Raw genomic sequence first — 17448 nt, forward strand, 5'->3', positions numbered from 1 at the left:
AAAGATATATAAGATAGTTGAAAAGCAAATAAAATAGGATGTGACAGACAAACTACTATTTGTTTTTTAACTAACCTCTGTAATAAACAAATAGAGAATCCCTTTTGTAGTAAATTCAGGAAATTGGTGGTAGATGAGTGGATAGATTCTTGGGTTGGTCCAATTTAATAAGATAGTGATGGGTCATATCCTTAATTATAGGAGATATAACTGTGAGAGATGATTGGTCAAGGGATCAGGAAATCCATACTGACTAAAATTTCCTAGACGGGTCGTCTAGATCCCATTCCCCACGCTACCAAACCTGTTGACTACGAGCCTATTTGCCACGTGTCTTCTTGCCAATAGGCATGAAAGTTGTCCCCTTGACAAGATGTAGATGAGCCCGGATCTCATCAAAGTAAAAAGTGTGCGGACATGGTGAGAACACTTGAATTGAAATCCAGTCATTTAAATATTCTTGATGTGTGGTCGGATTTTGTTTTCTGATGCTCTCAGTTTCAGTGTATTGACATGCTTTTTAGCTTTTAGGAATGTATGAAACCTTTTACTTGCCACCTAAGCATTAAGGTGACGTGGGCGATGAATTCAAGGGTCAATTATATTCAACTTACCACGTCATCTTTTCAAAGGGAGAAAAAAAAAAGGACTGGACAAGCCCGTCCAGAAAACACTTGCTCAGAATCCATGACCAGAAAAAGAAAAAAAAAACAAGGAAAGAAGAAAAGAAGGTAATTAAAGTGGGAGAGTATACTACAGAGCCACAGATTTGCCTGATTTACCTTCACACTTGACACTCCCACCGAATCAGCGGCAGTTCTTCTCCGACAGCCAAACAAAAGAATTAATTAATTAGAAGAAAGAGAAAATAAAGAAGAGAGAGAGGGGGGAGGGAGGGAAAGAAACACTCACACAGCAACCTCCTCTCTCCCTCCCACTCCATTTCTTTCTCCAGTTTCTGCTTTGGCACAAGTAAAAGATTCTGCAGAAGAAGAAAAGAGACAACCCAGTTTCGAGGTATGGGTTTTTGTTCTTGCGTGTTTTTGTTTAAGTTAATTAAGAAAATGACGGCTCTTGCCCTAGATTCTGTAATGTTCTCCTGATCTGATCTCCGTACTGTTATTTAATTTACTTTTTTTTTTTGTTTTTGGTTTTTGTTGCAACTGTTTCTGCCATTTGCAATCCAACTTTTTGTTGGCATTATTTATGGTGGAATTTGCGTAATTGTTTCGAATTTTGCTTTTGAAGATCTGGGTCGTCGCCATTGATGATGTTTGAGTTGTTGTCGGTGCTGTAGCGGTGGGTCGTTTGAAGTAGGGGAGTTAGGGCTCACTGTACTGAGCTTTGCCTCTATGTGCTTCCCCTGTTTTGGTTGAATCAATGGACGATTGGTTAGAGTAGCTAAGCTGGTATGCTTCTCTGGTGGAGGAGGAAGAGGAAGAGCTGGATCAGTTACAAGACGGGGGTTCTTCGGAATTTTCATTTTCAGCGGTGCCCAGGTACTTTAATTTAGTATGATCTCTCCATGTAGATTTCGGGGTGGCTTAGTTCATGTGATGAGTGATTTGTTTTATATATTAATGCATTATTCAATTCATATTTGTTCTACATTTTTGAGGATTTTCTAGAATGTGGTTTTATAAGTTGTGGTTGATATTAGGGGGCTATAGCTGTTGACAATGAATTGGATCTAGGCTTCCGCTGCATTTGGGAAAATTTGGATTGGGTTTTCTCGGTTTCTGGTCATGTAATGATTATATTGGAATTTTAGGAAGTTTAAGTTTGTTTTTTCATTGTAACCTTGTTTTTATCTTTTGGGGAGTGGGGGAGTTGAAAATTGGTCATTGGCATTGTCATTGGACTTGCTTAATGTCTTTGTTATGCAGGTGGCCACAGTGAGGGCTAGGATCAAATGCCAGAGTCTCCCTCCCCTGAACCTCAAGAACTGATATCCTCATCTATTTCTCAGCCCAGGTTAGTATTGGTCTCTTTGTTTGATCTGTTAGTCTTTACTATGATGAATGGTTTTAGCTCTAGAATATAGTCTTTATATTGCTGATTATATACAGCTTCTCTTGAGATCAAACTACATTATACCAAATTATTAGAAAAAAATATGTTTTACTTGACATCTTTCAGTTGGTTTCTCGAATATGTTGCTTTTAAGTCATTGGAAGTCAGTCTGGAACTTCCCTTAGAGTTTGTAGACTGATCTAGATATCTTCAAGGTAGTTAATTGTAAGTTATAACCCCCGATGAGGAATCCACTGTTTACTTCTCAGGGAAACAAATGGAACAGCGGGAATGGATGATTCAGAAAGTACCATGTCCACTGTTGCTCATTTCATTGAGCAGCTACGTTCCAACATGTCATCACCTCATGAAAAAGAGCTTATTACAGCACAACTGCTTGATCTTTCTAAAGAAAGAAAAGAGGCAAGGATACTTATTGGTTCCCACTCACAGGCAATGCCGTTATTTATATCCATCCTCAGGAGTGGTGCACCTATGGCCAAAGTGAATGTTGCTGCAACTCTGAGTGCTCTCTGTAAGGAAGAAGACTTACGGGTGAAGGTCCTGCTGGGAGGGTGCATACCACCATTGCTGTCACTTCTGAGGTCTGAATCAACTGAAGGGAGGAAGGCAGCTGCAGAGGCAATCTATGAAGTTTCCTCCGGTGGACTATCAGATGACCATGTGGGTATGAAAATATTTGTCACAGAAGATGTAGTTCCCACCCTTTGGGACCAGCTCAAGAACAAACAGGACAAAGTGGTTGAAGGTTTTGTGATAGGAGCCTTGAGGAATCTTTGTGCAGACAAGGATGGGTATTGGAGGGCTACACTTGAGGCTGGGGGAGTAGATATTATTGTTGCACTTCTTTCTTCTGATAATGCTGCTGCTCAGTCCAATGCAGCCTCTCTATTAGCTCGTTTGATGTTAGCTGTCAGTGACAGCATCCCCAAAGTTATAGATGCTGGTTCTGTTGATGCACTGCTTCGACTTGTGGGTAGGAAAAATAATATTTCTGTTCGTGCAAGTGCCGCTGATGCTTTAGAGGCTCTTTCATCCAATTCGACAAGGGCTAAGAAAGCAGTGGTGGATGCAGATGGCATACCCATTCTCATTGGGGCTGTAGTGGCTCCTTCTAAAGAGTGTATGCAAGGGGAGTGCGGCCAGGCTCTACAAGGACATGCAATACGTGCTTTGGCAAACATTTGTGGAGGGATGTCTTCTCTTATACTTTATCTTGGAGAACTGTCCCATTCGTCCCACTTGGCTGCTCCGGTTTCTGATGTAATTGGAACACTTGCCTACTCATTAATGGTCTTTGAACAGGCATCTAGTGTTGAAGAGCCATTTGATGTGAGACAGATAGAAGATATCCTAGTAATGTTATTAAAGCGTCGAGATAATAGTCTGATTCAAGAGCGTGTCCTTGAGGCCCTGGCCAGTCTCTATGGAAACACATGTCTCTCAAGATGGATCAATCATGCTGTTGCAAAGAAAGTGCTCATTGGACTGATAACCATGGCATCAGCTAATATGCAAGAATACCTGATTCTCTCTCTAACTAGACTATGCTGCAACAGTGTAGGCCTCTGGGAGGCAATTGGAAAGAGAGAGGGTGTTCAGTTATTGATATCACTGCTAGGTTTGTCTACTGAACAGCATCAAGAGTATACTGTTGCATTACTTGCTATTTTGGCAGACCATGTTGATGACAGCAAGTGGGCTATAACTGCAGCTGGTGGCATTCCACTGCTGGTGCAATTATTAGAGATGGGATCACAGAAGGCAAGGGAAGATGCAGCACATTTGTTGTGGATTTTATGCTGTCACAGTGAAGACATACGTGCCTGTGTTGAAAGTGCTGGAGCTGTCCCAGCATTCCTATGGCTATTAAAAAGTGGTGGGCCTAAGGGACAAGAAGCTTCAGCAATGGCACTTACGAAGATTATTCGATATGCTGATTCTGCCACCATTAATCAGCTTTTGGCTTTGCTACTGGCAGAATCTCCAAGCTCAAAGGCCTACATTATTAGGGTATTGGGCCATGTACTTACTATGGCATCCCACAGAGACCTTGTGCAGAAGGGAGCTCCTGCTAATAAAGGTCTTAGGTCTCTTGTCCAGGTTCTCAATTCCTCAAATGAGGAGACTCAAGAATATGCAGCTTCAGTTCTTGCTGATCTGTTTATCAATAGACAAGATATCTGTGATAGTCTTGCAACTAATGAGATTGTCCGCCCTTGCATGAATCTTTTGACCAGCAAGACTCAAGTTATTGCAAAACAATCAGCTCGAGCTTTGAGTGCTCTGTCCCGTCCAACCAAGGTTAAGTCAACAAACAAGATGTCTTATATTGCTGAAGGTGATGTCAAGCCTCTAATTGAGCTAGCAAAAACATCTTCTATCGATGCTGCTGAGACTGCCTTGGCTGCACTAGCCAATCTTCTCTCTGATCCTCAGGTAGCTGCTGAAGCTTTGGCAGAAGATGTTGTCTCATCTTTGACAAGGGTACTAGGAGAAGGGAGTTTAGAAGGAAAGAAGAATGCATCACGTGCCCTTTATCAGTTATTAAATCATTTTCCAGTGGGAGATGTTCTCACAGGAGATGCTCAGTGCCGCTTTGTAGTTCTTGCACTTGTTGATTCATTGACTGGAATGGACATGGATGGTACTGATTCCACTGATGCTCTAGAAGTAGTTGCATTGTTGGCTAGGACAAAGCTGGATATGAACTTTACTTATCCCCCATGGGCTGCACTTACTGAAGTTCCCTCCAGCATAGAGCCACTGTTATGCTGCTTGGCTGATGGACTTCCTCCTGCACAAGACAAGGCAATAGAAATTCTGTCTAGGTTATGTGGTGATCAACCAGTTTTGCTAGGTGATATGTTGGTTGCAAAACCAAGATCTATTGCTTCACTAGCTAATAGAGTAATGAACTCATCCAGTCTAGAAGCAAGAGTTGGAGGGACTGCATTACTCATTTGTGCTGCAAAGGAACACAAACAGCAGTCAATGGATGCACTCGAAGGGTCAGATTTTCTAAAGCCACTCATTTATGCTCTAGTTGAAATGATCAAGTGTAATTCTAGCTGCTCTTTAGAAATTAAAGTAAGAATACATAGGGGTTATATGGGAAGGACTGTATTCCAGGAAGGGCATGAATTTGGGGCTCCTGATCAAGTCACTGTCTTGGGTAGTAGGGTAGTTGCTTTGTGGTTGCTTTCAATAATTTCTTCATTTCATGCAATGAATAAAATTACTGTTATGGAAGCTGGAGGACTGGAGGCTCTTTCTGATAAGCTTGCAAATTATACAGCCAATCCACAGGTATGGGCTTGATTTAACCCCTTCTTAGGTGTCCTTTTATCTTTGAGGTGGTTATTATTTATAGTCTGAGTTCTTGACATGTTCATCTAGATGCAACTCAAGTTTATTCTGTAAAGATTTTTTTTTCTTTCAAAAAATGAAGTTTATTCTGTAAAGTTTGAAGTTTTGGTATCTGAGCTTAAAAGGTTGTGTGATTACAGGCAGAGGATAATGAAGGTATATGGATTAGTGCCCTGCTTTTGGCTATTTTGTTCCAGGATGCGAATGTTGTTCTTTCTCCGTCCAGCATGAGGATTATACCTTCACTTGCCCTTCTGTTCAGGTCTGATGAAGTGATTGATAGATACTTTGCAGCTCAGGCAATGGCTAGTCTTGTTTGTAATGGAAGTAAAGGTATTCAACTCAGCATTGCAAATTCAGGTGCAGTTACAGGGTTAATAACTCTAATTGGTTACATAGAATCGGATATGCCAAATCTTGTTGCTCTATCAGAAGAATTTTCTTTGCCATGTAACCCTGATCAAGTTGTTCTGGACCACCTGTTTGAAATTGAAGATGTAAGAAATGGCTCTACTGCACGCAAATCAATACCTTTGTTAGTGGATCTCTTGAGACCAATGCCAGATAGGCCCGGTGCCCCTCCAATTGCTGTACGCCTTTTGACCCATCTTGCAGATGGTAGTGATGCCAACAAACTGGCTATGGCAGAAGCTGGAGCTCTGGATGCTTTAACAAGATACCTGTCTCTGAGTCCCCAAGACACAACTGAGACGACTATATCTGAACTATTGAGAATCTTATATAGCAGCCCTGATCTTCTTCGCTATGAAGTCTCACTTAGTTCTTTGAATCAACTCATAGCTGTTCTGCGTTTAGGATCAAGAAGTGCTAGGTTCAGTGCTACCAGGGCTCTGCATGAACTTTTTGATTCTGACAATATCAGAGACACTGAATTAGCCAGGCAAGCCATTCAACCATTGGTTGACATGCTTAATGCTGGATCAGAGAGAGAGCAACAGGCAGCTCTTGTTGCACTGATAAAGTTGACATCAGGAAATGTTTCAAAGGTATCATATCTGACAGATGTGGAAGGAAATCCACTTGAGACCCTGTACAAGATTTTAGCATCTTCTTACTCACTGGAGTTGAAGAAAAATGCTGCACAACTCTGTTATGTTCTGTTTGGTAATTCAAAAATGCGAGCAATGCCAATTGCCACTGAGTGTATAGAGCCCCTCATATCACTCATGCAGTCAAGTACAAGTGCAGCAGTGGAAGCTGGGGTATATGCTTTTGAGAAGCTGTTGGATGATGAAAAACAAGTTGAACTTGCTGCAGCATATGATGTTGTGAATCTTCTTGTTGGCTTGGTCACTGGGTCAAACAATCAGCTTACTGAGGCTAGCATCAATGCTCTCATAAAGTTGGGGAAGGACCGTACTAACTGCAAATTGGATATGGTCAAAGCTGGGATTATTGACAATTGTCTTGAGTTACTCCCTTCCTCATCTGATTCATTATGTTCCTCAATTGCTGAATTGTTCCGCATCTTAACAAACAACAGTGGGATTTCAAAAAGCTCAGCTGCTGCGAGAATGGTAGAGCCTCTTTTCTTGGTTTTACTCCGTCCAGATTTAAGTATGTGGGGACAGCACAGTGCCTTGCAAACCCTTGTCAATATTTTGGAGAAACCGCAAAGCCTTGCAACTTTGAAGCTTACCCCTAGCCAAGTAATTGAACCTCTGATTACATTCTTGGAATCCCCATCTCAAGCCATCCAGCAGTTAGGCAGTGAGCTGTTGTCTCATCTTCTAGCACAGGAGCATTTCCAACAAGACATCACAACACAAAATGCAATAGTGCCTCTTGTGCAGCTTGCAGGAATTGGAATTTTGAACTTACAGCAAACTGCTATAAAGGCATTAGAAAGTATCTCTACCAGCTGGCCCAAGGCAGTTGCTGATGCCGGGGGTATTTTTGAGCTCTCTAAAGTTATTATTCAAGACGACCCTCAACCACCACATGCATTGTGGGAATCAGCTTCATTGGTCCTATCAAATGTTTTACGGATAAATGCTGAGTACTACTTCAAAGTTCCTCTAGTGGTCCTGGTGAGACTGTTGCATTCGACATTGGAGAGCACTATTACAGTTGCTCTAAATGCCCTAACTGTTCAAGAGAGGAATGATGCTTCCAGTGCTGAACTGATGGCTGAGGCTGGTGCAATAGATGCATTACTGGACCTTCTAAGATCTCATCAGTGTGAAGAAGCATCTGGAAGACTACTTGAAGCCTTATTTAACAATGTTAGGGTGCGAGAAATGAAAATTACTAAGTATGCCATAGTTCCTTTATCTCAATATCTTTTGGATCCACAAACCAGATCACAGCAAGGAAGGCTTCTTGCAGCTCTTGCTCTGGGTGATCTCTTCCAGCATGAAGAACTTGCTAGAGCCAGTGACTCTGTGTCTGCATGCCGTGCTCTAATAAGCTTGCTTGAAGACCAACCAACTGAAGACATGAAAATGGTGGCCATCTGTGCATTACAAAACTTGGTTATGCACAGCAGGACAAATAGGCGAGCTGTTGCAGAAGCAGGTGGCATATTGGTAATTCAGGAACTTCTACTTTCTCCAAATTCAGAAGTTGCTGCTCAAGCAGCATTGCTGATCAAATTCCTATTTTCTAATCACACACTTCAAGAATATGTATCAAATGAACTCATCAGATCTTTGACAGGTAAGCAATCATTGAAACAGCTTAATCTAACCTCTTTTTCATCTATTTTTGTTTTACTGTTAAACTGTTGCTTGCATCTGTTTGACATCCTGTTTGTTAAAATTATCCGTACAATATATTATGTGCATGGTTATATTAATCCATAGTATAAACTCCCTATACTTTTTATTTGTCCTTTAGACCATTGGCAATACTATAAATAAATTCAAACAAGTAATTGATAGAGGAAGAATACTCACTATAAATTCAAGGAACAGCACAATCTATTCTCACCAAATTGGCCACATATGTCCATCAGTCATGAATAATATTTTCAGACAAAGATTATAGCTATTGTCAAATTATGCTCAAGCCTATCTCAATGAATTATAAATCTTACTATTTTCCACTTTTTCCCATTATAATATTAAAAATATTTAATAATGTTTTTAATGTCATATAACAGATTAGCTGGTCTCATATTATAGTTGGGACAAGACATAGATGATGATGAATATCATATAACTGATTCTTTTTTTTTTTTTTTGATAATTATATAAACTGATTCTAGTTTATTTGGGTGTATTGGGGCTGGATTTGGTCAATCTGGGTAATGCTACTTTTCTATTTTTCTTTTCCTCTATTTGAAACTTTTCACAATGTTAGGACAAACATGCGCTTAGTGCTGTTAAACCTCAAGACTCTTCCTAACCTAACCAATCTCTACCTTCAGTCCTAAAATCACCTGCAAGGATCAAAATGTCGATACACTGGGGTGTATTGGCCTGTATCTTAGGTCACCTTTTATTTTTCTTAGCTTTTTTTTTTCAAACTCGTTCAAGGGGGTCAGTTTAAGGCCCATCTACCCCCCTGAAATAGGTGGGACCCCAAAACACCAAGTGTAGAGGTGTATCAGAGGGTCACTGATATGACAGATATCAGCCAATATGTTTTTTTTTATGAATAATATCAGCCAATATGTTGCAATATTTTGATCCTTATTCACCTGTAAACCCATCCTAACCCTCTTAGACTCATTCTTTATTCATTCAGGTCCTACATCAAATTGGTACTAGAGCAGGCAATACTACATCAAATTGATACCAATGCTATCAGTATGGAATTATAGATGGAAAATGGATGGGTTGGATGCTGGTTGAATGCCATTGCATCCACTAATAACCCACATTTCTAATATCTACATGGGTTTGCAACCCAACCTAACCCACCTATGTTGAGCCATTTCAATATTTAAAATTATGTAAACCATCTTTAATAAGAAAAAGAAAAGATTTGGGTTTCTCTTATAGTGCCACATATCCATACTTAATCGGTTCAATCCAAACATAGAAATTGGAGTTCATCAGATAAAAGTTAGAGAGAGAAAGGGATTAAAGGGGAGAAAAATCACATAGCCAAGAGGAGAGAGAATCTGAAGGAGAGACAGGAGAGAGAAACAACAAAACAGCATTAGGAAAGGATAGAGAGAGAAAGAACATAAAAGAGAGAGAAGCCACAAAACCAAGAGGAGAAAGGATCTAAGGGAGAAAAACAAGACAAGAGAGAGGAGAGAGAAACATAAAAGTTAGACTTCATTAGGAAAATGTTGGAGAGAGAAATGAGAGAGAAGCCATATATCCAAGAGGAGAGAGAATCTAAAGGAGAGAGAGAGTAGAGAAAGGAGGGGAGAAATATAAAAATTGGACTTCATTAGAAAAAATTTTAACTGGTAAACTAATTAAATTAATGTATAGATCCTAGACCTAAATTAATACACAGATCCATAGAATAAGAATAAAGCTATCAAACAATCAGGTTATCAGGCAGACCAAACTGCACATGTAATAGTCACTGATCTGTTATTATCTGTTCAGATCAGATTGTTGGGTTTGCCCAATTGTTTTGAGAGGCTTATTTGTGAAAGCATTATTACATCATTATCAATTATACTTAGTGGTTGTTTGATAACAGTTGAAGTAGCTGAATTGAATGACTTATTACTTGGTCTTTTAGCGAATAAGTTATTCGGTTTGCTGCAAGCGCCTTAATGGCTGAAGCTGAAGTTGGGTTGATTAATGGCTGAAGCTGAAGTTGGGTTGATTACCACAACCTTGAATATTTTATTATTTTATCTACTAAAAGATAAAACAATAGGTAATTATTCAGTTCAGCCATTTCTGCAGGGTTCAAGCCTAATGTTATTTTTTTAGCTCTAAAATGAGTTCATGGATTTGAGCACAGGCTCCACCACTATCACCAGAAAAATGGGTGCTTGGAATATTCTGTTCCTTTTTATTTTCAGCCAAGATGTGATTTGGATAGCAGGAAACTTTGTTGTGTATTTTATGCACTTATTTTCACATACAAACACAGACATTCCTTTCATGCATATCTATACCAGTTATGCAATTAAATTCCTATTTGATGTGTCATGCAGCTGCATTAGAGAAAGAATTGTGGTCAACAGCAACTATCAATGAAGAGGTCCTCAGAACCATAAATGTGATATTCAGCAACTTCTCTAAGCTTCATATTTCTGAGGCAGCTACCCTGTGCATCCCCCATTTGGTAGGAGCGCTCAAGGCTGGCAGTGAGGCAGCTCAGGAATCTGTACTGGACACACTGTGTTTATTGAAACAGTCATGGGCAACCATGCCAATAGACATTGCTAAAGCACAAGCTATGATTGCTGCTGAAGCTATTCCTGTCTTGCAATTGCTGATGAAAACTTGCCCACCAAGCTTCCACAAGAGAGTAGACAGCCTATTGCATTGCTTGCCTGGATGTTTAACAGTGACCATTAAGCGTGGTAATAACTTAAAGCAAACCATGGGAAGCACAAATGCCTTCTGCCGGTTGACTATAGGAAATGGTCCTCCACGTCAGACAAAGGTAAATCTCCAGTATAGACTATAGAGATCCTGCTTATAATACTGGCTTGGTTCCCAATTTTGGCCCACCCTTGTGCTTGTAGCTGGTCCAGTTTGGTTCCCAACTATTTGGTGCCTGCCCTTAGATTTTATACGTAATGGGTCTGCTAGTTGGGCCCTTTTGAGAAGCCTTACTGACCAAGGGATCTTCCATGCAACACTTGTTTTCATGACCAATAAGCTTTACCAGTAGGGTAAATTTTGGCATAAAAACCCTGCCATGTATTCAAGATGAACCTTTCTTATGGCCATTTTGTAACTTAGAAGTATTAGAATTTTGGATGGCTGGTATTACTCCAGCAGCACTCCAATACAAGGTGAGAACATGAGGTATAGGCTAGTGTTTGCTGTTGGATTGAACAAAGCTAATCCAAAGTTCCCTATCTGATGTATGGTCTGGGTCATAGTAAATACAAGTATGATTCTGATTTTGAATTTTGACTAAAACATATTAGATACCAAAGTAGCTGAAGAACGAGAAATAAGGGAATTTTTCTTAGATGTACAATATGCGAATACAGGTTTTAAAAAATATGGCATAAAAAACACAGGGATACTTTATTTTTTTAATATATCTTATCATGTAAAATTATGACTATTTATAAATATGCATGCTTTTATTGCACACGCACACATTTACATGTAAAATATTCTGAAGTTTTCAATTCCATATTTTTATAAAAATATTAAATGTCATTTTTAATTATCTTTTTTACCACACCATGTGTTTGACCAAACTTCCATTGTTTTTTTTTTTTTTTTTTGCCAATTCTTGAAACTGAAATTGTACTTGAACTTTTCCATATTGTACTTCTGCTAAATACGTATGTGCAAATTATGGTATTGGTTGCCTGAAGATTCCTCCATGTTATACTCGACCTACATATAATGGACTACATAATAGGGGTAGCCCTGCCCCAAACCTGCCAACCTTGGTGAAGGTGGGGTTTGATCATACGTCTCAACTACAGCCAACCTGAGACTTTGCCAGCAAGCTAGCTGGCACCTTGAAGATGTCTGCCAAATGTAGTATTTTTGTTGTTTTAAACAGTCATGAATAGAATCCATCTGCATTGCCACACATTCATCCTCCTCTTGATCACATCATCCATATCCCCACGTTGGATTGACTTCTCCTTAAGTAATACTAGATCTGTATTAATTCTTTAGAAAAAAAATCCCACAAAAAAGACTTAGTGGCAAGGGTTTGGGGCCTAAATTTTCCTGGTGAGTAGAAGGCACAAGAGGAGCATATAAGTGGCTTTTGAACACCCAACTATCCTGTTATGTGAAAGATTCCTGGTTGTTTACACTACCAGAAAAAACTTGCAGAGTTGCTCCATATAGAGATGGTAAACCTATAAACGTTTATTGAAGTTTTAAAAAAAAACCCAAGAAATGGTAAGCCCCATGGACTTGCTAAAAAATGCTATTAAAAATAGAAGAAAAAAGGTCAGCACTAACAATATGTGAAAATTCTAATGATATCTCCATGAAGTATATTGCAAATTAAGAAGTGCCAATTTCTTGGAAGAAGTTCCCAGTATCAGTTCTTAAAAGAGGCTTCATGATGTTGCTTTTTTATCCATAATGTTTTGTGTATTTGTCTGAGGTTCTATACGGTGCTCACTAGATATTGATCTTTCAGCATCTGTTTTTCATTTATGTTTGATACTAACACACTCGAATTATGGCTATTAGGTAGTTAGCCATAATACATGTCCAGAATGGAAAGAAGGGTTTACTTGGGCCTTTGATGTACCTCCAAAAGGCCAAAAGCTTCACATCATTTGTAAAAACAAAAATACATTCGGGAAGGTAGGTGGATATTCTTATATATGCTTTTACTTTCCAATTCCTAGAAACCGGGTTGCTCACAATGTTGAGTGGGTGATGTTTTGCAGACAACTCTTGGGAGAGTGACAATCCAGATAGACAAAGTGGTTACAGAGGGAGTATACAGTGGGTTCTTCAGCCTTAACCATGATAACAACAAGGATGGATCTTCTCGGACATTAGAAATCGAGATCATCTGGTCTAATAGGACATCAAATGAGAACATGTAAATTGAGTAGTCTGCATTTCTACTTATACACTTATACACAGAAATGGTTAGTTCAGAAAGCTTTTCAAAAATATGGGCAGCGGGGATATAATATTCCCATCCCAATCTGTAAGTTGGTTAGGTTATTTGTTTGTAAGTATTATTTCTGCGATGCCCATTTTTGTAGCTGTTAGAGATTGTGCTGCTGAGGTTAAATGTAAATGTTAATTAAGTTGCAGAGGGGTTTTTAATAACAGCTGAAATGGCTGAATTGAATGATTTATTGCTTTGTCATTTAGTAGATAAAGTAACTAAATAATAAAATGTTCCAATGTAGAATAATCAACCCATTTTCAGTTTTAATAATTAAGGAGTTTACAACCTCCTTAATAACTTATTCACTAAAAGACAAATCAATAAGCTATTCAGTTCAGCCACTTAAGCTGTTATAAAACGGCCTCCAAGAGTTCCCAGAGTGTCATTATTCAGGCTCAGCAACTGGTGGTTAGGTCTTATACTCTTTTTTTTTTTCTTTTTTGCTTTTTTTATTTGTTTATTCTTAATCTTCCTTTTTTTGGGTACTTGGGAAGAATGGAGTGACCCGAGTGGGAAGTTGATAGAACGCAGCTTTTTGCGGAATGCTATTTCTTACACCTATTCAAGAAACCCATTTTTAGTGAATCAATTGTATTGTTTATGCACATACAACAGAATGTTATTGCTGGGTTTTTAGTAGGGACATTGTGAATCCAGAGGGATTGAGACTTTGAGAGTACTTGGTAGTTGGTAGCACAATCAAGTCTGAGGGGTTAAAATGGAATAAGCACCCAGCGAGAAGTAGAGTGGTGTTTGAAATCCTAATCCTTCTAAATGGAAAGGTCCACATTTCATCTTTACATCCTGAAAGCCTGAACCATATCTTTCAGAGAGCCTTGCAACGCTATCCAACAGTTCCAGAGCTGAAAATCAGGTAAAAAAAAAAGCATAATCAGACCTATCTGCATGCTTATGGTTGAGAGAAAATAAGCAAGGAGAAGAAGGTATAAAGTACAAACGAAAACATAAGAAGCAATTGGGGATCCAAGTTGCAACTTCTTATTGCACCCAAAATTCGGTCTGTACCTGCATTTCAAAATTATTCAGACGGTACAATGCAGTTCAAGTCTCAGGAAACTTGGTTGCATGGTCATTTAATCAGCAACTACATCAAAATGTTGTTTCTTAGAGAGCTTGGTTCAAAGTATCAACACAGATGATTTTTAAAATTTGAGTATCACCCAATTCTAAACTTTGATACTTGTTATATTTTGGGTGGAAGACATGGATGTATTTGAGTTGATATACCAGGCCATGGAGCTCATAGTTGTTGCAAAAGCACAGACTTGTTGAGCCATTGCTTTGTTTTTCTTCAAAAGCCCAACCCAAACCTGCCCGAGTAGCACCGCTAATTCTAACAAGCCACATAATAATTCCTCCAAGTGGCATAACTATGACAAATTTTTGCTCTTTCAATGAAGGATGCAAAATCCTTCTGAATTATGTGTCAAAAGGCTTGGGGTTCGGCTTCAGTAAGGGCAAACTCTATTCGGGCAGCCTTTACTGCCTTGCACTGAGAATATCTCCATACTTATATGCTTTATTTCATGGGGAGATATTCTCAATGCAAGGTTGGAAAAGGCTGTTAGAACGGTGTGGGCATGGATTTACTCTGACTGAAGCCGGTCTCAAAGGCTTGTGTCTACCATTCATTCAAGGAGTGAAAATAAACTATATGATAGATGTAGGAAGATCTCGTTTGGAAACATTTTCTTATATGTGCATTTGCATGCATGTATTACATTTAAAAGGAGATTCCCTAATTGGGTTAAGTAGGGATGTTCCCTGTATGTGACCTATCATATCGAGATGAAGTATGATGTAGCCAATCCAAGCCATCCAACAATTATACTGCGTTTGGTTTGACAATTAATACGAAAAAAAAAATTGAGGGAAAGTTCTTAAGAAGTTTTGTGTCCTTAGGATCTGTTTGTTTGCAAAGCAATTTTATTTGAACTAGTACAAATGGGTGGGAGTGCAAATTTGAATCTTGCAACGTTTGGTTTATTTTTGCTTCCACTTTTTCATTATTATGATTTAATTTTCGTTTTACTTCAACTACAAACAAACAGAATAAAGTGAAACCTATAACAAAAATAAACCAAACTCCTGTTTGGTTTATAGAAATAGGGGTTTGGAATCGGAATCGGAATCGGAATCGGAATGATTGAACAGGATCGGAATCTCATTCCCATTCCTGGTGGAATGACATTCCCCCATTTGAGGGAATGGCCATTCCTTCCCCCTCCTTTAAAAATAAAATCCCATTCCAACTGATTCTAATTCCTATTCCGATTCCTGTTTGAACCAAACAGACTATGGGAATAGACCATTCCAATTCCGATTCTAACAACAAACCAAACAGACCCCAGGAATCTAACTCATATGCACTTCCATACTTTCGCACCAACATAGATGAAACTCCACTGGAAACGAATAAGCCTAAGAACTTTCTCTTAATTAATTCTCTCTCTCTCCAAACCTAACATAGCCTCACAGGGGTAGGGGACACTTAATCAATCCTCCGGTCCATGCCAGCCTTGTATTCAACCTTCTATCAAATTTTCTCACAACCAATGATGGCCATGGCCATGGGTTTCACTACCTTAATATTAAACCTGCCCAAAAATCATGGCCTATAGAGAATCTTAGCCTTTGGGCTCCAAACCAATTTGCCACATGGAAGATTCCTTGTCTTTAGCATTTATTCTATGCCTGGTCCTAATGTGGAATATGGACCGGGCCAGGTTCGGCCGCTGGTCCTTCTTGTTTGGGTTAGCTATTGTTGCCCTTACTTTGTAGTTTATGTAAAGTATCCCTGCCTCTATGGCTCTATCCAGTCCTTTTCCTTTGACACCAATCTTCGTTTGTATCTTGCTTCCTTTAGTATTATAGCAACCCTCTTGAGGGGGACCATTGGGCATTGGACCAAGTTGTTAGTCAACATCAAGCTTTTCAGTTCTGTCTTGCCAGTTCAAACAATCCCATTCTTCCCTCTAGAAATCCAAAGATAAAAGACAATAGATTCCATTTGTATTTCAAAACAACTGCCTGCAATGGGTAAACCTGCATAGCCCAATTTAGTAAACCAGCAAAAAGAAATGGAACCCCACCTTAGAGGCAATGAATCAAAAGGAAAATACATACAAAGGGTTGTTACCACAAGGTCAAGCTAATGAGAGTATGAAATCATGATAATAGCAAGGTTCAAAATATCGATGCAGATCAAACCGTATTGTACATTATGTATCAGTTTTTGAGATTGTCTATATACATTATATTAAGAATTAATGACAGATCCTTTTAGTTAATAATGACATATATATTAATAATTACAAGACGGGCATTGAATAAAATTTAATAAAGTAAAATATCAATGTATTTAATGTCTAAATACTGAATTTTTAATATCGAATGTATTGATACTTTGAACCATCAACAAGAGAAGTTATGAACTAACAAATGTTTTTTTTGGTAACTAGCTAAAAATTGTTCAAAACTCCAAGAGAACAATGGGCATAATAAGCCTGGTTTGGAGTACATGAAAAAATATATGGTCCTTACCCATATCTGGACCGGAATGATAACCAAAATACTCGCTGGTCATGGTTTTTTATGGCTAATTGGTTCAAACCCTGAAAACCATAATTTCATCAGGACCCAAAAAGGTCATTGGGTCACTAGTTCAATTGTCTAATCCGGTTCGAGTCTCATGACACCGGTCCAAAATATAATTAAGGTAAAAAGAAGATTGGAAAAGTACGGATAGGCCCAATGTAGATTTCTGATTTCCACTGTAGAGTTATAAATATTCAAAATGTCAATAACCCACACTCTATGCATCAACGTCCGCCCGTGAATTAGCACCAATTCCGAGCTGGCACCTACCCTAACAGTACTTTGGGCCTACAAATTCTGACCCTAGGCTGAACTGTCATTCTCCCAAAGAAAATTATTGTTAGTGCTTGAGGTGATGGGATCTCTATATCAATTATGTTGAAGACTAATGGGTTGTCTAGTAAGAGTAGGGGTGTAAATGGATCGAATCATGATCTAATTCGAAGTCCAATCCCATATTTTCGGATTCAGATAGCCCCATTTTGGATCTTTGTATCTGATTGAATTAGGTAATAGGATTCGATCAGAAATTTTATTGAATTTAGATCGTCCCCTATCTGATTCGAGAAGATTTGATTTGATATATATATGTTATTATTTATTTCTTTATTTAAATCTCTCTCTCTCTCTCTCTCTCTCTCTCTCTCTCTCTCCCTCTCTCACACACACACACATATATATATAGTTGAAAAGATACTT

At 38.8% G+C, this 17448-nt stretch overlaps 1 protein-coding gene across 3 annotated transcripts; it reads left to right on the top strand.

The window, feature by feature from the left end:
• Positions 1 to 676: 676 nt before the first annotated feature.
• On the top strand, positions 677 to 13318 carry LOC104605790 (protein CELLULOSE SYNTHASE INTERACTIVE 3-like). Of its 3 annotated transcripts, none has more exons than XM_010270683.3 (8): positions 677 to 1017; positions 1249 to 1499; positions 1887 to 1974; positions 2283 to 5343; positions 5544 to 8082; positions 10499 to 10953; positions 12693 to 12809; positions 12896 to 13318. In XM_010270683.3, exons 3-8 carry the CDS (start codon positions 1913 to 1915, stop codon positions 13055 to 13057), a joined length of 6396 nt encoding a protein of 2131 aa, XP_010268985.1. In that variant the 5' UTR covers positions 677 to 1017; positions 1249 to 1499; positions 1887 to 1912; the 3' UTR covers positions 13058 to 13318. The 3 variants fall into 3 exon arrangements, with proteins under 3 accessions (XP_010268985.1, XP_010268986.1, XP_088751934.1); XM_010270684.3 differs by having other exon boundaries at positions 723 to 1017; positions 1298 to 1499; XM_088895808.1 differs by lacking the exons at positions 677 to 1017; positions 1887 to 1974 and having other exon boundaries at positions 1361 to 1499.
• The last annotated feature ends 4130 nt before the right edge of the window (positions 13319 to 17448 follow it).

Source organism: Nelumbo nucifera, chromosome 1 (assembly GCF_055504915.1).
Source record: "Nelumbo nucifera cultivar China Antique chromosome 1, China Antique-T2T, whole genome shotgun sequence".
Taxonomy (NCBI): domain Eukaryota; kingdom Viridiplantae; phylum Streptophyta; class Magnoliopsida; order Proteales; family Nelumbonaceae; genus Nelumbo; species Nelumbo nucifera.